The sequence below is a fragment of the Channa argus genome, chromosome 21 (assembly GCF_033026475.1).
Source record: "Channa argus isolate prfri chromosome 21, Channa argus male v1.0, whole genome shotgun sequence".
Taxonomy (NCBI): Eukaryota; Metazoa; Chordata; class Actinopteri; order Anabantiformes; family Channidae; genus Channa; species Channa argus.
Window position 1 is genome coordinate 14,448,105 of NC_090217.1, and position 25,011 is coordinate 14,473,115.

Sequence of the window (25,011 nt, forward strand, 5' to 3'; positions counted from 1 at the left end):
TTCATTGTATATTGTGTATATTCAGTGAATATGATATTTAGGGTTCTCGTTAAATGTGTCTGACACTGGATCTGAACAACTGACAATCTGATCCTCTGAACCTGCTCTGGAGCAACTTAGATATGAAACAAACTGCTAGTTACCATAGTTATCTAGCCTGATTTGTGATCTCCAAAATATTGAGTTGAGCCCAAAGATAGAAGGATAAGTCTCCATCTCATGATACAGGCTCCCTGACATGGACCCTGTTCTTTATCTGTTTCTAAAAGGATCCAGAATCAAACGAGTAATGCCTGAATGTTCTAAACCTTGACCATGGTCACCGTCATCATGAGTTGCATACTACACATAAATACGTATATTACACATGAATGCATTCAAATCCATTTTTTTCAAATGAGCACTCTGTACAAAATGTAATTTCATCTCTGGTATAAAGCATTTTTTTATAATGTGGTACTGATAATTTTATGTAAGTAGGAGGTCTCAGCACTTCCTCCATCAGCAGCTAAAACTGCAGTTATGGGCAAATACTTATCAGCAGCTGGTTTTCTAATAATTATAATGATAATAAAACCAAAATAAAAATCTTATGCCTTTATACAACTACATTGTACCATACTTTAAACCATTTGTTAAAGGTTTATATAGTAATCTATAATAACCCAAGCCAAAGTACTTAAAACACCTATGCAGCGTACTTCTACATAATGACACAAAAAATAGCTTTATTTATATTCTTTTTCCTCCACTTAACTGTCAGCCATTGGGTAAGCGCAAAATACCTCTCACCTCATTTATCCTAAAAAGTCTTCCTATTTGACATCTGATACCGAATGCAATTTCTCCACTGTTATCAAACAGAGGTAAAAAGAAAATGGCTTTTAATATTCTGATACATGTAAAATCAAAAAGCCTTTGATTCAACCCTGGCTTATCAAATAACTGACAGCAGAGCCAAGAGATAGACCAAAAAAATTAAAAAATAACTTAAACTCAGGCAGCTATGACCTGTTATTCCCCCTTTTTACCCCGCAGAACAATTCTGCCAAAAATGTTTTATAGTAATAGTCTTTTCTTTGAGGTGTTACTGAGATGCCAGGAAGACAATAAGCGCTGCATCCATTTGAATTTAATCAACTTTAACATAGCAATGCATTTAAAACTGCAATAGCATGAAATTGTGACCCACAAAACTGAAATTAAAGCAGACCGGGAGCTTCCTGCCGACTCCCACACACCTGACTTGCTGTCAGGAATGAATATAATTTTTCATACATCATTTATTTATTATCCTCCATGTTGTTCTGCCGTTATTGAGCTGACACACTCGTTCACACTGACAAGGACACCGGGCTGTCACAGGGATCAAACCAGTGTCCTTCCAGTTACACAATAGACTCTGCAGCCACAAGAACACACTGACACCACAATGTGACATTAATATATGTTGTAAAGGACCTGACAAAAATGACTCTTCGTGATTTAAACTACTTTGGACCTTGGTGCAGTTCTGACACTTTCACTTCATTTCCTAAATGTCCTTCTTAACCTTCCTCTTGTGTTAGCTTTCTGTTACCATCCCTTGTGTTAACGGGTCAGTTTTGACCCGTGTCCTAAATCAGCTGTAAAATACACAAAAAAAAAATTATTTCTCATGTAATTTGTTTCTCATTTGCTGGTTACCTTGTTAGGCTTCTTTTTCAATGAAAATATTAGTTTTAATGTTTTAGGTGTGGGCCTTTTGGGGCTTTTTTTTGTCAGCATACCCCTCAATCTTAGTATAAGAACATTGTAAAATGAACCTCAATAGAAAAATATAAATAAATACAAGATTGTTTTGTTACCTTACCATTATTAAGGGTTGTTAGAACACATCACTTTAATAATTTTGTTCAGTTTTTTTTTTTTTTTATATTTTTAACAATAGTAACATCTATTGTGTTACGGGTCAGTTTTGACCCATATACATTTACTTCAAGGAAAAGCCAAAAAATAAAATTATTTCACTAAAATTTCACTAAAAGTTTCCTCCTGAGAAGCTCTTATCCAAGGTCATAGCTGGTACAAAGAATTATCACAAGTGATATTGTGACTCTGCAGTCCAGTAGTCATATCGAGGACCACACGTTTTCCTTGATTTTTCTCTGGGATGCCACCAGCAACTTTGCCTGTGTAAATCTGTAAATTCCAGGCATAGCTTGTTTTTGAATCTCAGGCTGCCCAGATTTTTATACCATAAGTGACATTGTTGCGCGAAAAATATTTCTGTCTGTTGATGCGTCCCAGAGACTATCAGTGGCCTCATTGCAGGATCTGTACCCTCCACCAAGAAGAAAAACACCAAGGTAAGCATCTAGGTGTTCCTCATCAATGTCTTTCCACTTGTCACCGTGGACTTTTTTTTCCTTCAAGGTTTGTCAAAGCAAGAATTACTCTTTTTAGTGACAATGGCATAAAAAGCTCAAAACATGTCTTGATGTCACTGACTCTCGTCACAGCAAACCTTGTGAATCCAGGGGTCATTTTGATGACCTTTGCAGCTGCCCTGCCATGTGCATCATGAGGTACTGACCTCCAAAAGATCTTACCATCTTTGGACTTTCAGCAAATTCTTCAATGGTGGCCTCCTTATCAGACTCATCAGATGTGTCTGTCTCTTCTGGATGAAACTTTACATTGTCTTCCTCCTCAGAAACCTGCTTATGCATGTCGCTTTGTTCCTCTGTGTTTACTTCCTCATTTTTACCAAAAATACTATCCAGAACTTCGCTTATTTAAAATCTTTCTCATTTTTGAAGCTGTAAATTGGAGATGTGAACTCTGCAAGTCACCAATTCAATACTGAGTTCACACGTCTGGACGCGTCCATGTTTGTTTGTTTGTTCTGTATTTGTGCAGCTATACAGGAAAACAAGAGTCACCTAAAGCTCACATGATTGGGAGAGGAGCTGGCTGTCAGTGTTTAGGCTGACAGTGCACTTATTGGTTCAGTTTTTGCTCTAAATATTGCTTTATAACCTTATTTTTAGAAGTGGGTCGAAACCGACCCTAACATCACAAATGTCATAATTTCATTAAGAGCATTTCATAATTTAGTTAGAAGTTTTAAATGTTTTTTATTTTGTTGAAATAGAGGTTACTGACAAAGTCAAAAAGCCTTGATGTAACAAACAAATGTATATGGTTTTTTTATGCATTTAAAACTGAAAATGGGTCGGTGCCGACCCTAACACAAGAGGAAGGTTAAAAGAAAATCTGACATTGTGTAATTTGTGAATCCTACACTCAGTGCAATTGTACTCTTTGAGATTCTTTGTCCCTAAACTTTAGAGACTTTTCAATTTACATAATTTTCAACAATTGCCACACAGATACCAGACTCCAACAGTGAAATGAGTTAGTTATTGTCTGTTAGTCTCCAACTTTTGCCATAAACCTTCAAAAATGATTAAAAACACATCACAGAAACCCCTTTCAGACATGGACTCGAATTCGGACCTTCTCCCGACTTTGTCAGGAGGGGATGCACGTATAAATGCAAATGTCGTAGCGAGACGCTGTCGACATTATCCTTTGGACTTTATCCTTCGAGAACCCTTGTGTAAGGTTTACTGTATGTGTATGACCTCATGCGTGTAGCATGCTGCTCTGTTCTATATTATCAGGAGGATTAAAAGTGAGCAAACGGGTGTGTTGACTCGGGCGATCTCCCGCTGTGTGTTAGATATGTGAAAGGCCACTCCGGAGATTGGAGGCTGAATTCTCCTAACATTGTCATACAGTATGTGAAACAGGCTCGAGACACACCAATCCACAGGGTCACATGTTTATTCTGAAGGAGGTGACCTAATTATAAATGCGTGCGTTTTGATTTTTCATTTTATCTTTTTTCGTCCCTTCGGCTAATCCCGTGAGTTCAGAATTAGATTTTTGTCTTAAGTGAGCTATGACGTGTGCACACACGCAGGTTGATGTTTCTCATTCTCGCAAAAAAAACATAATTGAGAGCCAAGAAAAGCAACAACAAGCTGCCACACATAAATATGTTTGCTAGCTACCTGAGAGAGACTAATTTAAAGGCCACACTAGCAGAAGTACATTTGGAAAAGTTGTAGCTACTATAACAATGAAATTCACACAACTATTGAAGGCAAGTTTTTTTCTGCTTCGCAAAATTTTGCAGCTTTACATTTTTAGTAATTTAGTATTTAGTAAGACATTTGTAACTTTTGGAGTGCTGGACAGTCTGTGTCACTGTCTACTGCTGCAGAACAGCACAGACAGTGCACAATTACAATATTTTAAGTTAACATACTTAGAGTTACAGTAATGATGTTTTAAAAATGTATTTAATCCAAATCAGACTCTTTTTTTTCCCCTCATGTGCCACAGATGTGCTGATTTTTGCTAAAATGTTTAGACTGTGCTCATTGATAATTCATAAATCCTCAGCTAAGAGAGCAATTACAGGGAGGCAAACACATCTTAACTATAGAAAGAAAAAAAAGAGGACACTGGAGATTCACTGTAATCTGTGTGTGAATGCTTCTACCTGCTGATGTTGCCAGGCAATATTTAAAAGAAGGGTTAGACTGAAATAGCACACTGGATCATGAGACTGTGATGCATAGACACTTTGATCAAAGGAAAACTAAGGTTGAGACCATTTGGCTGTTGCGGTTTTGATGAGCGCGGCCTCTCAGATAGCATCTCCACGTGTCGTTACGGAAGGTCGTTTTGGTGCTTAACTCTCTGAAAGGGCACTCAACATCAGTGTCGGGTTACAGCGCCGAGGCTTCTTCTCAGGTGAAATCTGAAATCAAGGCCTCCAATCAGTTTTCCTCTGGCATGAGTTGTGAGTGCACAAAACTTTCCTTTTTTTGCAGTTTTGATTGAAACTATATGTAGTCAAATGAATTATCTCTGCTTAACACCAAAATAGGCTTCACTAAGTGATACTGTAAGTTCTGAAGTTTGGCAGCTTTGCAGAGAAACATTAACACTGAGGGAGAACCAGACCCACTGTTTGACTGGCGGTTAGAAGAGATTTAGAAATCCATTCAAGACAATGATATCTGATATAAGGAATATTGATCCTTATCACATGCAAATATTTCACAGAGCTGTGAGGTCCATCAGTTTGTGATATGGATCACATCCCCGATTTGATATGAAAAGTCATTCTGAAGTAATCTGATATGAGCAGCAAATCATAAGCGACAATGAAGGCCAGAGGAATGAACCAAGCGTCTTACAGGCTCCGACAGAATATGGATTGTGAATCACGCAGTGGGCCAGCTCCGTCTCCGCTGCAGGCTGGTGTATAATGATTTGATTAGCAAGTCGGTCAGACAATGTGCTAAGGCAGGACTTCTTTTACAGTCCTAAGTGCATACATCAACGTCAACACAACCCTGACAGCTGTCTTGTCTTGTTTATGAAGTGAACTGAGAAGGATTTGTGGCAGATGTTTCACAGAGCGCGTGACAGTGTGTGGGCAAACTCCCTTGTTTGGCGTGACAGGGTTGAGAGCTTCCCTCCTAAACTGTCAGAAGGGAACATCTGTGTTTTGGCGAATGAGCGATGTTTGTTCTGCGACGGAGCAATCGGCTCCCTGCAGCCGTCCGAGGTGACAGTCTCTGTCACGGTCCAAGTAACGAGCGAGATAGAGATGGAAGGGAAGGGGGAAGCGGGGCTAATCCCTGTATCAAATCCAGCTGCAGAAACAGAAAGGGAAAGTCCAGCTTTTTATGGTTTAGTAACACTCGCTCCATCCGCACTGCAAACTCTGTGATACCGTGGATTACACACTTGCCTCGTGCATTTTAAGCATGTGCCATCCTACAATTGAGGGAAACTGAAAATTGAATCTTACACATTTAAAATGATTACTGGCATGAAAGCAAAACACATTACCATCAAAGCTGCTTGCAGGCAAGATATTTATGGAAGACTATAAGAGAGTTATTAGTCTTAAAGTGTCTAAAACATGGAAGAACTTTCCCTGTTTTTTGCCTATGTTCTGCAGAAGGATGTACACTTGGCTTAGCTGGTAGAAGTTTACTCTGTGCTCACTTTACATCCTAACACATGATTATCATCAACCATTGATGATAATTAATCATTAACTTTAGATATGACATTCATTTTATGTGTTGTCTCTTAAAAACACATATTACACGTGACCTAATGAATCCTGAATGGTTTACATGCCACAAAACTCTCCTACATCCTGCAGGAAACAGGTGAAGGTTTTTTTTCCCTGCCTCTTTTGCAAAAAAGATCTACTATTAGTAGGCCAAGGGCGATAGAGTCTGTTGCTCACTAATGAAAAGTATTGTGGCTCCGTGTAAGCCCACAAAACTAGGAAAATAAGTGACACAAATGGGACAACAATGAGGAAAGAGGGCAGAAGCAGGATCAACACACAGTCCTTATTTCTCCAAAGTTCTTACATCTCAGCACTTATCAAAACACAACTGGCAACATGCCAGCTTTTCTTTCCCATGGACGTTTTGAAGGCTGAGGATGTTTGTCATGTTGAAATTGTTCCTGTTTGAGATTGCACTGAAACCTCATCAATTGGTGAAATGTAATTTTTACGTGCCGTGTTTTCCAGTCCAGATCTCTTGTCAAACAAAATACAGTACTCAACCTAAATCTTTTTTAAGCTCCCACCTGCCTGTGCATACAAACACAGACTATACTGACACATCTGAAATGTGCCACGGCGCAGTGTCTCTTTCTAAGTGAAAATCAGTGTGGAAATAGCTGCTGGTTAACTGTATGTGACTGCTAGAAGCAGTGTGTCTTTATACTCAAGGTTTAAAAGTACTTACTTATTTTTAAGTGAACCATCAATTATATGTAACCACAAACACACATAGGCATATTCACACTCTCACCCCTATGGGCAATTTTAGATCACCGATTAACCTAACATGCCACTGGAATGTGTCGTTGGACAGTGAGATGAAAACCATGCAAGAACAGAGAGAACATGCAAACTCCTCACAGAAAGGCCCCGGTCGGACGGGGACACTAACCCACAACCTCACAACCCACAAAGTTGTGTGTCGGCAGCAGTAACCACTCCACTACCATCAAGCATCATTATTCAAATCACAAAGCAAAAATTTCAAACAAACTTATTTCACGTTGTCATTATGGGGAGTTGTTTGTAGAAATGTGAGGAAAATAATGAATTTAATCCATTTTGGAATAAGGCTGTAAATGTGGAAAAAGTTAGGTGCTGTGAATACTTTCTGGATGCACTGTAATTTAGCAGTAAGACAAAAAGCAAATGGTAAATGAAGTCTTCATAGATATTGGGTATATATTTTTAGGTTCTTGTTTGACTAGTAAACGTACAAATGAATATCAATTAGCTTCCCACTGGCATGTCTACATTGAAATCTCTCTCTACGTCTATCTGTAAAGTGGCTCCAGATGACATCACTTGGAGAATCCTTCAATTCAGATTACGTTATGTTGTTGCTCACACTATGGAGTTTGTCATCCTGCTTTTCCAGAGCTCCCTCCAAATGGTGAGTGGGTGAAGTTACTCCAAAAATAAAGATACTATTCTTTTGGCAAAGTGTGATGTTAACGAACACTTTGGTGCCAGAGGAAAATACGCAACTGTTAAAGCAGAGCTAGTTTAGGTAGAATTGGTGATAAAATTATAAGATGAGCTTACAAAGGCCTGTACAAAGGGAAACAATGCATCCATTTCCTCCTAAGTGCCAAAACTGCACCCAGTTTTTATTAGTGCTCCACATGGTGTGCTTTACATTTTAAGCGTCGAGCTGGAAAAAGTTCATAGGCTCTAGACATTTTAGCTAGCATGCTAATGAGCTCTAAAGAGGAGCAAGCTCCTTATATGGCAGCCAGGGGCAGAAATCGGGAACATAACCTCTTGATCTATTGTTCAGTCTTACTGTCAGTACAGGAAGGAAAAAATGATTGGGCAAAGTGTCAAGCTCGGGGGTTGTTCACTGTGTCTCTAGGCAACAGTATACCAAATGTTATTATTTCTCCATCGACAGCAATAAAGTGCAAGTAGACTCTGGCCAGTGCTGCACTTTGCCCTGTCAAAACTTGTCCATTAAATTTTTTTCATTTCCAGCGGTTGAAAAAAAGCTCAGGTAAAATCAGGACGTGCCCAGGAACGTTAATTGAATCTATACACTATTTAAATTGTAAAAGAAATGGAATTAATCTGCATTACTCATAGAAACTAGCATGCAGAAAGGAAATCTGATATGCTTTGTTCATAACAAGGTTTATTGACGTGTGTGTGGTGCAGGGACGTTCATGTTATAATACAGCAGAAATAAGGCAGCATGACTGCTGTATGCAAATGTTGCAGTTTCCTTTGATTTAGATTCATGCAGTTTTTCCACCAGTTATCATACATTCAAAAACCTATTTAGCAGGAGTTTACACCGGCCTCCCATCAGTTCACCTGGCTAATCTCCTCTCCCCGGACAAAATGGACAAGCTGCTACTTCCGAACAGGACAAATATGGACTGTTCAGGTTCTTGTGTCATTTGCTTTACTGGAAGTCTGACTCTGTGCATGTATCCTGGGTCACCTGCACAGAGCGGACCATGTAACAAAGGGAATCTGCTTCTATGTCAATAGTGGTGGTTGTACTGATGTCACGGTGTAAAGAAGAATCCGTTGAGCCCGGAAACTCTGTTTGCAAACCATGTTATTCTCCATGAGACTTTCCTCATTTGTACTGGTTGTTTCTACATCCCCACCACAGGCCAGAGTGAGAGATGTGCTGCAGCAATGAGCCAACAAACTAACCAGTTTAGAGCAAAAACAATTTCAACACTCAATTTCCATTGTACTTGGGGACTTTAACAAAGCAAATCTGAGTCACGAACTGCCTAAATATAGGCACATAAACTACCCCATAAGAGACATTAATAATTTACTGAAATACGCTAACGCTCTGTTACCAGGGCAGCTCTGGGTCACTCATACCCTCCTGACACACAAACGAAAACTAAAATCTGTAAAGGCAGGAGAAACTGTGAGGAGAGGAACCAGTGAAGCAAAGCAGCAGCTGCGGTCTTGCTTTGACTGCACAGACCGGAGTGTTTTTGAAGCTGCCACTGAAAACCTGAATGAACTGACCCACACTGTGACATCGTATGTCAGGTCTTGTGAGGATGTGTGCCAACCAACACCTATTGCACAAACAGCAACAAGCCATGGTTCACAGCTAAAATCAGACAGCTTCCCGACAAACTGGCGCCACTCTTCATCTGAGTCTTTAACAGATTCCGTCCTGGAACACCTAGACTCCTCTGGGACGTCTGTGTGACTTTTGTTTGTGGATTTTAGTTTAGCATTCAACACTATCATTCCAGAAATCCTATCACAGCTCTCTGTATCTCCCTCCATCTGTCAGTGGATCACCAACGGGACACAGCAGGGGAGGATGTGAAAATCCTGCACATGGCAAACCAGCACTGGTGCCACCAAAGCATGTGTCCTATCCTCTCTGTTCTTCTACCTCTACACAAATCACCACACCACAAGTGAATCGACTGTCAAGCTCCCAAAGTTTCCATCCTCAAAGAGGCTCAGCAGAGGACGTACTTCCTGTGGGAGCTGAGGAAGTTCAGCCTGCCACAAGAGCTGCTAATCCAGTTCTACTCTGAATGCTGTGTCTGTTCTGTGCCCCTTTATCACAGTCTGAATTGGAGGAAGCACCAAACAGGACAAGAGCAGGCTGGAGTGGACAGTGAGACCTGCAAAAAGATTCATTGGTTACTTCCATGCCCACTTTCCAGGACTTGTACACATGCAGAGCCAGGAAATGGGCAAAGAAAATCACCACTGATCCTTTTCACCCTGAACACAACCTCTTCCATCTTCTTCCCTCTGGCAGGTGCTAAAGAGCCCCAACTGCCAAAACTATCAGACACCAGAACACTTTCTTTCCTCAGTCCATCACACTCATTTACAGCTGACCTCATAATTACTGCTTCGTTGGTGCTGTCTATGGTGAGCTGTACACAGTGGACATACTAATACTCAACCTCTACATCCCCACAATGACTAAACACACCCACACGCTGCACATTCAGTACACAAGGAATCGTGTAGGAACTGTCACACACACTAGACTTGGGTTTTGCTTTTTTTCTGTGGCAGTTACCAGAATAGGTTTTCAGGTTGGAAAAAGTCTTTTAAATGCTACAATGCCTAAGTCAGTGTCTCCCCTCAAGGTCAAGCCTCAAATTATGTCTTTTTCCCCCCCCCAAACAATCTCACTGGTATGCTGCCATTCATGGTGTTTCAAAGAGGGAAAAGGAGTGGGAGGGCTGGACAAAATGACATCAGAGTTTTGGTCGGAGATGGGGTTTTCGTGCTTCATTCCATTTTAAACAAATTCACTTTGTACCCTTGAAAGGAAATCCAATGATCTACACCGCAGGCTTATACGCCGCACAACAGAGCCAACTCATAACAAAAGGATAAAAGTCCAATCTCTAGATAAATTTGAGCACACAAATCCAGGAGAGCCACTGAGGTGGCACCAGCAAAAGGAATATGCATTTTTCCTCAATGAAGGTGTTCATTTGCATTTGAAAGTGTCCTCAAGTGCAGTGCATAATATACGGCAGTAAAACATTTGCTCTCTGTTAGCAAGGGGGAAAATAAATCACTGCAGACAATTAGAGAATAATTACACATTTAATTTAAGCTTGAGTTTATTAGTTTTTTTTTTTTGTTTGTTTTTCATCTGCTTTCCTTCAAACTTCAATCTGGAGTTCAAGTTTCATGCTTATGGCAATCATTATCATTTTACTGCAGGGCCTACTCTCAGAAAAAAGCTATACATTATACACGAAGTATTGTCAGAATAACTGTAGATAGTTTCTAAGTTTGAGTTACCTCTCAAAACACCCATTTGTGTCTTTGTTGTTACCGGTTATGTAAAGTCCCTGGTGGCAGTAAAAAGTTCCACTATTAAAATAAGAAGAAAATTGATGAACTAAAAAAAGCCTGGTACAATACTTCACACCAGCAAAGTACCATGATAATTAGGTTTATTGTTCTGGCCTAATAAAACTCCAGGCAAAGTGTGTAACTGGACAAGGAAAAAAATGGATTGGAATAAATTTGTTTCTGCACTAACTGAAGTATTATTAATCGATTTAAATAGTTTATTTTTTATGTCAGCGACACTTACTATTTAAAAGCTCAAACAGTAACAAAACATAGTTACAAAGGGCTTCACAGCAAAAATACGGAACATTTAAGCAATAAATCTGCAAGGTTGATGGGAGCTGTGAGAATTTAACAAAATGACACTAAAAGATGATCAAAGTTTCTGTAGAGCTGATGGAAACTGCAGAATCAGGTGATACTTCTCTGTGGGTTTATAGTTATGAGTCACCCTTAACACATAATAAACTGATTCATTGTTAGTATAAAAATATGTATTTTAAAATATTAATTAGTGCAGTTTTGACCTGATTATATATTCTGATTAAGTAGGTGGTGTAGGTGGTTTGTTTTAACCGTAAAATAACGTTCCAGAAGTTTAAACAAGCATAGAGTTAGCAGATTGAAAACTGGCTTGAATAAAATAGTGATAACTATTTTAGAAGGGCTTCACTTCTGGGAAGCTGTCATGTCCACATGTTTACCACAATCTCTTTCTGACGGTCATTTTGCACGTGCACCTATTTTGTGCACAAAGTGAGAACATTACTGCACAAATATTAGTGAACGACGCCCATTGTTGCAAAAGAGAATTACATTTCTCATGATATACTTTTATCTCCTCCTGCTCATTTCATTCACGCTGCTCATTTGTGCTAATTTGTGGATTATGCTTGACTTTGTGTGTTTAACCCTGGTGTTTTTTTACCCATAATTCTAAAAAGGTATAACACTACAAGACGCATTGTTTGGAAGGTATGTTTCTCTTAGTATGTAGACAGGAGCAGAGTCATCATGGGACACAGTTCTTCCCTTTTCTGTTGTTATTGCCTGTATGTCTGGATGATAGATCCTATTCATAATATCACAGAGTGCACAGAACACGTGACACACATCACTAATTCCTGTGTATTGCTTTGGGGTATGGAAAAAGCTTGATAAAAGGTCATCTTCGGTAAGCCAAAATAAACTTAATTACACAAATAATCTGAGAACCCCGACGAGGTTTAGCCAATCTTTATGTCAATAAGGCAGACAGATAAGAGGCGGGAGGCGGTAAATAAGGCGTAAACGCAGCTTGTAACACTGTATGCTTGCGTTATTCGATACCATACCTCTTCCAGTAATTACCGTACTGCTCCTGCATCCCTGTTTGAAATCTGATCATTGTCTGTCAATGATAACACCCTGTGCCAGATGGTTTATACAGTGGGGCCTCAGTTCCACCACACTTCATTAGGGAGAGGTTGTGCACTGGAAGAGGTACTTTGGAGGGATGGATTAACCGCTGCGACCTGTGTGCTCTCCTCAACTCTGCTGTAGAGCCTTGAGAGGCTCATGGAAGCCTGTTGGGCCAGCAGAGGGTCTTCACCTTCTGTTCATGCTCCCACTGTAAGAGCCTTCTGCTGAAGGAGAAAGGGAGAGTGGAAGAGAGAAAATGTCATTGATCTAGGACACATCACAGCTGTAGTTTGTTTTGAAAAGCAAGTAGAAGGATAAGAGCCTGTAACTCTGCTTGATAAGAGCAAATAGACTCCTGTTAAACTGGGTGCAGCATCCTCTTCCTGTTCTGCACCACAAAGCCTCTGATTCAAAGACTACCATTGAAAAAAAAAAACACCAATTTGGAAGCTGGAGGCTGCAGGGTGGTGGTGGTTGGAAAAAATTGATAAATCAGTATCTGGTGTTAGTTAATTGGTTAAAATTGTTTAAAAGTACTGCTTCAATAAATGACCTAACTCTCTTCTCTGTTTTCGCAGGATGAGTGAGCGATACACACAGATCGGAAGTAAAGGGGCTCTACTTGTAATGGTGCTTGTGATCAGTGTCTGGGAGATGTCTGTCCCAACAGAAGGAACTACAGGTGAGTACATCACTGTTTACCCTATAATAGTAGGGGCACGCTGGGCCACCATGCTAACGAGAACCCACCCTGTCTGCATGACAGGCATTTTTTAAAATCTAAAACCAACTAATAAACATTCACTGGAAATAATCCTTTGCATTTTGGAGCCTCTGTCTGCACATGCATGTAAACTGTCCAGACCCATAATCTAATCAGCTCGTCCATTAGTCCAAGAGGACATTTGTGCCAAATTTGAAGAAAATCCTGTTAAATTGCTTTAATGAGAATAGAGCGATGAAAAGATGGAAGACAAAAAAAAAAAAAAGTAACCTCCAGCAATGCAACCCCAACTCATCAAGTTACAACTGGGTTATTATTTCAGACTTGCCTTCCAGAGCCACAGAAGACATTAAATAATTGCTTTCACATGCTGAGGCTTACTATTCAAGATTATCATCCAGTTCATCCAGGATGGAGGGACCTGCTCCCCATAAAGTGAGAAAAAACGTGAGACAAACACATGGAACATTGCTGCTATAGAGGCTGCTCATGTGAGGTGTTTAGAAATGAATTTCTCACTATGCTGCATATCAAACGGAAAATGTCGCAGTTGTAAATGGGGTTGTAATTGGGTTGAAACAGTTCCTTTGAAGGTAGAAGTCAAAATTGTCTGCCCCTCGACTCATTAAAAGTGTTGTCGAGTCGTCACTAGTAAACCCAGGGAGATCAATTATGGCAACTCGGCAACATTACAGGTAGAGACCAACCCAAATGTTTTATCATTGGGAGTCCCACTGACAAAACACAGCTTCAGGTAATTGGTGGTGTACTGGCAGAGCTGGTGCCAGACAGGACGTCCATTTGTGTGCATGATAGAAATCGTGCATAGCCATCTTCTCTTTGTTGACCAATTAGATGGGAGCCCTGCACTTTGATGTGTGTGATTTTGACTGGCAGCAATCCCCAATCAAGGTGCTCATCATTTCAGCAGGAAGTGGATCAGAATAATCTCACATGCATTCCATTTCTCACTGATAGCCAACACAGCCCTCTAATTTCCCCTGGGTGTTATTTAACTTGCTCTAAACCTGTTATCATTCAAGGGAAGAAATGAATCAGGAACATACAGTGTCTTTTAAAAAAAAAAAAAAAAAAAGCATTTCTTAGAAATCACAAAAAAGAAACCTAAGCCTAACATCTGAGAAGCAGGCAAATTTATTTCGTTTCAGCATGGAGACAAGATGATTTACTAATGCACATATGAGCTTTGACTTCTTTAAATAACCGGTTTGTGTCAGTGGAGGCAGGATCATGTTTGCAACATCAAACATGCTTTTCTGCTCTCTGACAGTTATGTAAATTCAGTATATTTTGCTCTCTGCTTCACGAGAAAAAAGTTTGCTTGTCAGACAACCATAATGCCACACAAGACTCAATCCCTTACTATGTTGGATGTTTAGGGCACAAACTTTATAAGTGTCATTGGTCATTCTGTTCACCTAAAGCGCTTGTCCTTTATTGACCAAGAAGGAGGCAGAGCAGAGTGTAGTCACAATGGATTCAGTCCCAGGGCAGCTCGCCTCCCAGACTGTGAGAACACCGCATTTTTTTTAATTAGCATCTAATATATTTATTCAATTTTTACAGTTTCCTCATTTCCTAAATAAATTAAAAACATTCACCTTAGTATTTCATTTTCATTCTAACAATAATTACTAAATACATAAAAACAGCATTTGTAAAAACAGTATTTCATAAGTATAAAGCATTTATCATATAATTACCTTTTCCTAGTTTAAATCTAGTGCGGAGAGGTTTAATATTTGTAAGCTCCATATAGACATCTAATGATATAAATGTTTGGGAGTATCTGGATATTTGGTGTTGTTCACACAGGCCACAAGAAAGCAAGTCATGCCAACAGGATTTGCTGGTAAAGCAAATAATGCTTTGCAGACAGTGTTTTTTCACTCCCCTATCTTGTCTTTCGGTGTAAAACAAACCATCAGCCAAACTGTAGCAGTCTGGCCAAACTTTATCATAAAGGCAGCAGTTTGACATTTTCAGGAAGTCAACAGTGTGTAATGTGTGCAAAAGATGCTATCAGCAGCAGCTGTGTTAACTACAGCCCACTGTTTTTAGTGCTGAACAGTCTCAGCAGCAAGTGCATACATCTATGGTAAGACCACAGGGGGGTGTGTCTATCAGTCACCACATGGACTGCTTTATATACTGTACCTCCACTGTAATGGCAACTTGTGATCCTTTTGCTGCAGACTACTACGAATTCCTGGGCAATTCAGTTAAACAATGACGTCGGCAATGATAGATTATTTCATATTTAAATAGTTTCTACTGGCCAAAGGGGTACGGCACAACTCTGCAATCCATAAATGAAAAACTGGGAGTCCCACCAGTCAGTTAGAACACATCATAGCATCTTAGGGCCATTGTCAGATGCAATTGTATCTTTTAGGCCTTGGATATAACTGCTATTTACCAATTTGCATGTTTAGACAATATCAGCATCACATGCGTCGTTCGCACACTTACCTGTTTACTCTGCGTATGTCTAGAGGATTTAAAATGTTTGCTACTAGGGTTAAATGGTAAATGTTCTGCACTTATATAGCGCTTTTCTACCTATTGGCATTCAAAGCGCTTTACACTGCTTCTTATTTACCCATTCACACTCACAATCACACACACATTCATACACCGATGGGGGAGCTGCTATGCAGCTGGCCAACACTCACCGGGAGCAACTAAGTTGGGGTTCAGTGTCTTGCTCAAGGACACTTCGACATGTGACCCGGAGGAGCCGGGGATTGAACCAACAACTGTGAGATTGGTGGACAACCGCTCTATGCGCCACAGTCGCCCCAGATAGATAAATAGGGGGCAGATTTAGGCCTGAACATTCCTAACGATGGAATTTATTCCTCATGAACAGCCAGTTATATAATATAACCAGAACTTATGTGACACTCAAAGACATTAATGTTAAGATTAAGGCAAAAAAAATTAAAATGAAAAAAATACTGTTGCTCTATGTAGATCTGAGTAAGCTTTCCCCAATACTTCGGCTTCAGCTTTTGGCGGATCATTGTCCGCATGTTGATTTGGCACAGTTTTTACGCCTGATGCCCTTCCTGACGTAACCCTACCCAATTTCTACCGGGCTTGGAATGGCACTGCACAGCTGGGGGTTGGGGGTTCAGTGTCTTGCCCAGAGACACTTTGACATGTGGCCAGGACCAGGGATCGAACCACTGACCCTGTGGACGACTGCCTTACCAACTGAGCTACAGCCGCCCCCTTTCCCCAATACTATTTGATCTATTAAAATTGCCCTGGCAGTTATACGCAAAATTGCATCGCACATACAATATGCATTGAATTAATTTCTGCCAATGTGCACAAACCAAACCAAAGCAAATCACTGCAGGATACGCAAAGTTGCCATCATGTGCCAGTAAACGCATAGTTAAAAGCAAGTAAGTCCATCACTTTAAACTACCCAGGGAGGGATGACCGCACTGCATTGTGGCTAATAAGTGGTGTCTTTGACCACCTTACAGTCTGATGCACAAATGATGACCGGGTGAGAAAATGACCCATGTGTGACCTCAACAACACTCAAGTTGTTAACGACTCTACAGAAATTGAATGTCTGTAACTAGCCACCAGCTGCGCACAACTAAAGAAGCCTTCTGGATGGCAGGTACAGTGTAACCTCTAGCCACTCCAGTTCCCAACAAATAGTGCCTTTTAAATTTTGACCTTACATTTTTTCCTGGTGTGATCCTGCGAGACACATTAGAGCCTTGAATTTCAGGGTCCACAATGGGAGACCACTTAGCAAGAATCAAAACAGGTTGCTAAGGGGCTTCTTGAACCTGAGAAGAATAAAAAAGTATTTAGTGCTTAATACACAGTATTTTTAGACATGTAGCACCCAGGTGGCACAGGTGTAGATTCACTTTGCATTATGTAATTTGAGGTGCTTTCCATTTCCGCTGCATTCACGTATGATCTCACTGACTCAACGACAATCATCTGACTTACAGTATATCCTCTGTTATACGTTATGCATCCAAAACCTTGTGCGTGCTGTAATAAAAAAAATGTGTTGGAGAAGAAGCATCTTGCCAAGAAGGGAAAACACTTTTGCATCCCCGAGAGAGCAGTACCGAACAGTCTGAGACATGATAACAGCCTAATGTTAAATATAACTATCAATCCATTGCTCAGTTGTATTGTGTTTGGCTCCCTGAGTCTGATTTATAGTCGTGTTTTGACGAAATCACTTACGCATGTGTCATTCTTCAAACTGCTACTAACAAAGTAACAAATAGTTTGTGGGGGTAAATCTGTTCATCACTATTAACATCTTAGTTCAACACCTCATTATGTAGGTTTGTACAAAGAGATTTACCCTCAGTGAGCTAAAATAATTTCTCTATAAGAAAGGGGGTGTTTTTGGCTACACATAACACTGTGTATAAAGCCATGATTACATTATCATTCACAACAGCTTCGTACAAAATACAAAGTATGCATCATTTCCAGTTTCTTGTGTCTCCAGAGACCAACACATAAAAGCTTCTCGAGGAGAGTGATTTCAGTGCTGCAACAGAAAGAAAAAAAACCCATCACTCCTCACTGAAAGCCACTCAAAGGATTCACTAAAGGGAACAAATGCCTGGTAAAAACACAGCTACTGTCTGATCGTCAACATCAAATGTTGCGAGTTTATGCTGCAGTTAGTTCACAGGATATGATGGAAATCTGATCGGTTGTTTGCCTTAACTTAACCAACATGTTTTGGTTGTACAATATGTGACAAGTTGAACTTCATCAGGGCCTTTAACCTTCTGGTGACGTGTCCCTCCGAAGGGACGTGTACGTTTAGGTTTTTCTAAATGTGTTAATGAGTCAGCGGTACAGGTGCTGGTGGGTTTTATTAAGCTAAAATGGAGACATGGTAGTTATTTGGTCCATATTCTAGTCTTCTATCCATCTATCTATCCATCTATCCATCTATCCATCTGGGTTGAACAACTGTTCACTAATCACACGGTTGGCAGTTCGATCACCAGCTCCTTTGTTCCTCATGTTGATGTGTCCTTTGACAAGACATTTGCCTGCTTCTCAGATATTGGGCTTAGGTTTCTTCTTTTTTGTGATTTCGAAGAAATGCTTTGTTCTTTTTTAGGCAAGTAGCGTCTCTGTCTTTGAGTGAGGGTTTCTGCTAAATGATGAATTGTAAATGTAGAGCTGATATACAGGCCATATTGAAGTGGCAATGTATATCATATAGTTGCACCAATCTTAAAGCAGTGCAGGCAGAAAATAAATATATGTGAAGTAGCTGCAGAGCTGAGATCTGCTTCTAATGCCATCATCTGTTGTAGTCAGCCACATAGCTACGGGCCAGTAGATATCTGCTCCATATGATAGTAGGCTCAGAAGGTTATATTCATGCAACATGTTGGGCCATAATATCATTTGGTTTTTGAAACCCCCCCCCCCCCAAAAAAAAGGCTGGGGTTAAAGAAAGATCATATGATGGGATAAAATAAAATACAGAAACAAAAATGAGTCTGTAGTAGGTGACCAGCCAAACCGTGACCATCATCATCATAATTCGGCATTCACTGGCATAACAACGCTCAAATCAGCCTAATATGAGGAAAAGACAGTCAGATAAGAGCTAACCACACCAGTCAGAGCTGCCTGATTAGCTTTTTGCTTTGAGTGTATGTTACTGAGGCAACTCAGAGGAGTGTAACAACGTTTGGATGAACTCAGACCTTCTGTCATCTGTATTATGGTTGCTAGACAGTGAGTGAATAGACAACTATTTGCATAAAGTATTGGTAATACAGTACAAAATATAATGTACTTTTGTTCAGATGGGGCTACACAGGGGCAATAACACACTAAGAGATTTCAAAACACATTAGTCCTCAGTGGGTTTCAGAGTTCAGAGCTGTGTCAAGATGACAGTGAAGGAGCTGTTGGCCTTGAGGGTTTAGCACACCAGATGTGAGAAATAATGTGCCATCTAATTTTGGCAGCTTGTCCAACACACTATATTGTAGGTGAAAGACTGAAGCATTAGCTGCACTGCATGCCAGCTCCATATTAGGGAGCACGTTCTATTTCGGGCTTTACTACATCAAATCAGTAAACCTGTCAAAGTAAACGCTCACTGCGTTACAGTTAGTCATTCTGTCTGGGAAAAAAAAAATTGCAGGTCACTGGTTACTGCAGTTTCTCTAAAGCCAAAAATTTGAATTAGTCCTATTTTTACTTTGCAGCACAGCAGTGTGGACTGATTAGTCAAGGAAAGATACTTTTACTTTGAGAAAGGTTTCTCTTCTTGGCAAGTTGATTTATGTTTGACTCAGTGGGAGTGGGTTTTATACGCTTGCACGTCTGATGCAAACAGTGTCTTCTTTAACGAACCCAATCTACTGATGGATTTCATCAAAACAGAAATATCCGCCCTTTGCACTTTGTGGAACTCATATCTTTAACAAAAGGATTAGGTAAGGTGCACCGCACCTGGTGCCCTCATTATAAGTGATGGGAGCATGCTAAGCACCTAGCTGAAATCTGTTAAACTAAATTAAAATAAAGTGTGTTTCTTTTGTTTGCTTGTTATTTTCTCTCTACTCTACATGTCTTTCTAGCTTTTACCTCCAGGCAAAGTAATACAAGCCCAAGGGGATTTGATTGTAGCAGGATATATATTAAGCCATATTCAATTCTGTCAATTCCATCTTTACTCTTACTGAACAACCAGGTCACAATAAATTAGGAAATTATCCGGGGGGGGGGGAGGGGAGGGGATCATGATCTTCCCCTAACGCTAGGACGGAAACTTATTATGCTAAACATTTAGGATACCACATATTTCTGAGGTAATGATGTTTCATGTGAATACACACACACACACACACACACACACACACACACACACACTTCCTCCCACTTTATACTTAAATTAGTTAAATGAGGTAACAGATTGTATTCTCCTGTTTAAAGAAGGAAAACAAATTCAAACCTTCATTCAAAACTGAATCTGCTTTCTTTGACCATTGTACTGAGCATGGATAAGAATTATGCAAATGTCCTTCATTTATGATAGAAGAATTATGTCACAAGCATTTTAAGTAATTTTTTTGCTTTAGAACATACAACATTAGGTGTAATTATTAAGTCAAAATTAGTCCTCGTTAAATAAAAGAATATCCAAAACTTATAATCCATACACAAACTGCACACTGAAACTGGGTTATCTGAGTTACAGGCATAGTAAATGTCCCACTTTCTTGCTACTCACTAATTTCTCTCTAATTTGTTATGCATGGATCATTTTATTTATGCATTTTTACCTTTTTCACATAAAAAACATTTTAAATGCAGACAGGAAACTTTGGGAAGGAGAGTCAGGTAGGACAGACAATCAGGGTCCCCAGCCAGAATTAAACTGAGTGTTGCGCTTATATGGAATGATTCTTAAGACACCCTGGAATCCTGTTATCTAAGCTTTATGGAATCATCCTTGTCTTATAAAACTTTGAAAGACACAAGTCTACAAAACGCAACTACAGCAGCTGCAGCATGTCCAAGGCTGTGTCACAGCATCAGCACAGCAGGTCTGAGCTGGACCCAGGGTTTGCAGGACAGACTGATGCCTGAGTGAAATGCTTTTCTCTGAGTCTGCTGGCAGGGGAAGTTGAATAGGCATCCAAGTAGAACTCCAAATCCAGTCAGAAACTCCACAGTCTCTCAGTGTAAAGCATGTTCTTTAGAGAGATACTGGCAGCAATTCTCTTACAAACATCTAAAGTAGCTCAGCTTGCTCTGTGTTTGTCTTTCATATCTTTTCGTGTTTAGGGCAGAGCATGAGTAAGCATCCCGCTACTTTTGGGCAACAACCTGCCTTATTTTCGATATATGAGGTGAGAAGGGGGATTGTTAGAGCAGACCTGCTATCAAACGCTTTGTGCATAATCAAAACAAAAATCTTTCTGTTCTCACTGTCTTTTAGCTTTTTATATTGGATATCATGTCCTTTTTTTACCTGCTTCTCGCTTATCCATTTTAGCAGCAGCCATCAGAGAAATGATTGATGCTATCCAATCTCACAGACAACAGCAGCCTTATCACTGTATGGAGACATAAACATATGGTGTGAGGATATTAGATTGCCAGCAAATTTGAATGTAAATGTCATGTCTTCGTGTGTTATGTGTTCTAAATAAGGAAAGCAACAGGTACATCCTTGAGATATTATGATGCTCAACTGTTGCTGAACATCTTTGTCAGATTTAATATCTTTCACTCCCAGCAGGGCAATTGTTTCCATCACTGTTTGTCTCAGTAGTTGTTTGTTCCACCGGCTGGAGACTGTTGCCATCCACCAATATTACATTCTGTGAAAGTGGAAACGTAATTAACTGGGTTTAGCTGAGCTGCTACAGTGCAAAAAGTTAGTACCAGTTTCCCTCAGTCTTTTCAGATTTACTGTTTATGGAGGCAGCAGTGAGTATTTCTGCAGAAGGACACCTCATGAAAATGTCACATGTAATTAAAAGAGAATGGAGCAGCTCAGGCTCTAAATAATTCAGACAATGGAGCGTGATCTGGAAACTGGCTCCAAATACTGCAGCGCTGCACTTTCCCCTTCCCCCACTGTATGTGAAGTTTTAGAACAGTTGCTGCTTGTTGTAGAAATCTGTTTCACTCATTACCGACTCAAAATAATCGAGGTGTCGTCAATAGCTTCTAAAACATAATTTAAAAGTATTGTTAGTAATGATATGCTGTCTCCAACACTGGATATTGATTGGTCCTGCTTAAAGTAAGGGCTGTACTAAAATCCTTTTATGAGTTTGACTTCAGTGAAAGCCTTGTAGCCTCATGATGGTCTTAAAGGGACGATGACCCAAATGGTTTTCATCAGGGTCAAACTCAAATTGACTTACAATCAGTGTTTCTTACCAAACGCATTGTATTTATCCTTTAAAGATGCATTGCATTCTACATCTGTGAGGCCTTTTTTTTTTTTTCCTCCCACCACTTTTTTGGAGCAGTGCTACAAGTCTTTGCACCAGTTAGCAATAAAAACAAAATGGGGACCCACTTTTAAAAACATGGCTCCATAGTGTTGCTCATGTGAAAAATCCCCAGGCTTATATTATAAGATTGAAACGAAAATGTGTTACAAACTGGTGTGGGTTCTTAAAACTTGTGGGATGACCAGTCAGGAAGTGTCTGACAAATGCTATGGATTTTCATTACAGGAACATGAAGATCCAGCATTTTTGAACTCATACTAGATAATACATGTCAGGAGATTTCGGCTTTTGCTGCTTTTACTTTGACCCTTTCTTTTAAATGTATCTCTTAGAAATGTCTCAGCTTTATGATTAGTTTGTTTATGTTATATATATTATATCACAGGAATAACCCTTAGATAAAAATGTTCAAAGTAACAGAAGATAAAACACCACCATTTATCCTTTTAAAAAGAAATTTGGCCACTCAGACAAAATGGCTCTTTAAAAAGAAAAAAGATGGAACCCATTGTGATAATTGGCACTTGTACAGAAACTGGTAGTCTGCTTTCACTGATCATGTTTTCATTACTGAGGCAGATGACTGGGATAAAGAACAAGCAATAGAAACCCAGGTAAAAGATTCTTCTGGGTCCTGTCCAAAGCCGGCAAAGTGAGTGTTGATCGGGGGAATAACTATTGCTGTGCTGGTTATTCCATCTTTCCTGTCATTTCTCCAGCAGCGCACCATGTCCGAACAGGCACCTGTGAGGTGGTGGCATTGCATCGCTGCTGCAACAAGAACAAAATCGAGGAGAGGTCACAAACTGTGAAGTGCTCCTGCTTTCCAGGGCAAGTGGCTGGCACCACCAGAGCTGCCCCGTCGTGTGTGGATGGTACGCTCCAGCTGAATATGTAATGAAATATGTCCTTTTACCATAGATCATGAGGATCTGTGTTGGTAGGATCATCCAAGTTTCTGAGCTCAAACTTCCTCAATTTAGTTAATTTTTAAAAAAAGGAGGGCAACACATAAAAAAAGACAATGGTATGTTGTCTGCAGCCATGCAAAAAAATAAAACAAAACTAAGTGATCACATGCTGAAGTATATAAAAAGTTGGAAGTCTGTAAAAAATGTAAATAAAAAGAGAATGGAATGATTTGTGGATCAGTGGAAATCTATTTTTGATTGTAAATAGTCCAAAGATAAATAAGAAATTTGATTGTCGTTTTAAAAAAATATATACGTGTATATTTTGAATTTGATGCCAACAACACGTTTGAAAAAGGTTGGGACAGGGGCATGTTTACCACTGTGTTGCATCACCTCTTTAAAACATACACTGCAAATGCAAGTAAACCTTACTAGAAATAACTAAGCAAGTTTACTAGATTATTACAAAAATGGGGTATAATATTCAGTAAAAGTTGTAATTATTACTAAAAAGTGCCAAGTTTAACTTCATTACTTAACCAGTCTTAGTATATGTCACTGAGGAGATTGTTGGCTTCACTTAGATCTTCTCTTGGACCACACCATCTCCAGCACAGTCACCCACACAAGGCCCCAAAGTTTAGTTTTACAGATATTTATATCATACAAAAAAATATGCTAAGCTACACTAGTAAATTCTAAGATGTGTTGAACAGAAAATACCAAACACCTAAATGTTTCTGATTTTGATAGATCCAGTGTAACTATAGAGCTTTTAGGCGACATTAAACCTCCGTTGCTGCCATATTGAATGTGCAACCATTTGCCAAGATGTTCTGCTTTTCATGCAGAGTATGTAGTACATTGATGCAAATGTCCATTTGTTTTCTTTTTCTTGGTACTAACCATTGCCAGGTATCTATCACCCACCCTGCTTTGTAATACTAATAATTCTGTCCAAATTAGGGTAGTCAAATTCTGCCACATCTGTCAAATCAAATTTCAAGTTAGTAAGTATGCCAAGAGGAAGAAGATATGGAGATATGGTATGAAGATACTTTAATTGTGTTTGTCCACATGTCTCTGTCTGCTTTCACCAGTACCTACATTAATTTTAAAGTAAGCATCCAAACTCTATCTACAGCCCACAGGTTTTACATACAGTATGTGTTAAATACGATACAGTAGCAGTGGAACTAGCTATATGCAAACAGCAGGATGTAATAATACACAATACAGAAGTAATAATACCATGAAATATAACAAAAGGAGTGATGACATTTGCAGAAGTATCCTTTTACTGTAGTCACGTCAGTAATAATACTTCTAGTAGCCAAAATAATAATAAAAATAATACAAGCATTACTTGAAGTAATAGTTATTGTTATGGTCCTGTCTGGTTGTTTGACATTCGAGTGTGAATATATGAATATAGCTAATACTATCTGACCTGATAAAGAAAGATCCTAAAGGGTTGATTAATCGCCTATGGATAACTGTGAAGCTGTCCTCCACAGACTGTAAAGTCAATGACCCAGAGGGTCTGTTAGCATGCTAATGTGTCAGACCCCTGACTCGACTGAAGTGGCTGCTTCACTTTGGTCTGAAAAGCACAGATTTCTGGCTTAACTCTGGACCCAATCATGTTTGACCTATTCCTTGACATTTTAGTATTGACATTTTCTGCAAATTAGAGCTGAGAGCCACTGGCCTCAGTTTAAAGCTCCGTGGGTGATCTCAGAAAAAAAAGGACCAGCACTTAACCTTTTAATTATTCTTTCTTTTACAACCAGGGATTACCTTTAGTTCAACTCTGTGTGAGACAATCTCCTCTTTATATGAAGATAAATGAACCTCCAGACCTCGGAGAAAACTTGAATAGATTTGAATTTGTAATTTAAAAGAGTTAAAGATAGAAAATGTCTTTACTGAGTAAGTTTTACACCCTGACTTCTTAAT

The 25,011-nt window shown here is 39.5% G+C and overlaps 1 protein-coding gene across 3 annotated transcripts in view; it reads left to right on the plus strand.

Moving 5' to 3' along the window:
* The window catches only part of LOC137106882 (chemokine-like protein TAFA-2), a 66,821-nt gene that overhangs the window by 26,203 nt on the left and 15,607 nt on the right, over positions 1–25,011 (plus strand). For 2 of the 3 annotated variants that reach the window (XM_067490898.1, XM_067490897.1), the window contains exons 2-3: positions 12,958–13,061; positions 22,858–23,013. In XM_067490898.1, coding sequence (XP_067346999.1) covers positions 12,959–13,061; positions 22,858–23,013 — 259 coding nt within the window. In that variant the 5' untranslated portion in view covers position 12,958. The remainder of the gene's footprint in view (positions 1–12,957; positions 13,062–22,857; positions 23,014–25,011) is intronic. The other variant, XM_067490899.1, reaches the window with a different exon arrangement.